The sequence below is a fragment of the Sinocyclocheilus rhinocerous genome, unplaced genomic scaffold (genome assembly GCF_001515625.1).
Source record: "Sinocyclocheilus rhinocerous isolate Xijiao unplaced genomic scaffold, SAMN03320098_v1.1 scaffold489, whole genome shotgun sequence".
Classification (NCBI taxonomy): domain Eukaryota; kingdom Metazoa; phylum Chordata; class Actinopteri; order Cypriniformes; family Cyprinidae; genus Sinocyclocheilus; species Sinocyclocheilus rhinocerous.
Window position 1 is genome coordinate 156,759 of NW_015666177.1, and position 676 is coordinate 157,434.

At 36.7% G+C, this 676-nt stretch overlaps 1 protein-coding gene across 1 annotated transcript in view; it reads right to left on the reverse strand.

The window, feature by feature from the left end:
• Positions 1–415, reverse strand: part of LOC107731995 (gastrula zinc finger protein XlCGF52.1-like) — a 7,556-nt gene extending 7,141 nt beyond the window's left edge. The window contains exon 1 of the mRNA XM_016543218.1: positions 291–415. Coding sequence (XP_016398704.1) covers positions 291–339 — 49 coding nt within the window. The 5' untranslated portion in view covers positions 340–415. The remainder of the gene's footprint in view (positions 1–290) is intronic.
• Positions 416–676: the final 261 nt, after the last annotated feature.

Sequence of the window (676 nt, forward strand, 5' to 3'; positions counted from 1 at the left end):
TGCAATGTTGTAAACTATATTGAGAAATGTAATAAAAATTGTGGTTTGTTTGCAAAGAATTGTGAACCAGATATAAAATATATATAAAATAAAAGCGGTAAAGTAAGTCTGACCTGATGTTGACACTCAACATTAAAGTTTCTCAAACCTCCCATTACAGATCTTTTGTTAAAATCCCCACAAAAACAACATTTTGTACCCATTTCATAGTTTAACTGTTTATCTAAATCTGATGAAGTGCTTAAATCTTTATAACATGAATGAATGAGAAATCAAGAATAAACACCAACCTGTTTGTTCTTCAGTGTGTTTGATTCTGCAGGGCTCTGGATCTCTCATCTTCTCTCTGTCCTCTTTATTAAACTCAGTCTTTGAGCTCTTCCTGATGCTCTGATGCTCGTCTTCACTTGTGAACTGATGGGAATCTTCCAGCATTTATTGCTGAACTGCAGTGGGAGGAGCTTCACTGATGATGAATTCCAGTGTGGGAGGAGCTTCACTGATGATGAATTCCAGCGTGGGAGGAGCTTCACTGATGATGAATTCCAGTGTGGGAGGAGCTTAACTGATGATGAATTCCAGCGTGGGAGGAGCTGCCAAAATCAAAAATACATCACTGAGGTACTGAGTTTGTTTTTGTAGTAATAGACAACAGAAAATAATAATGTAATCTAAA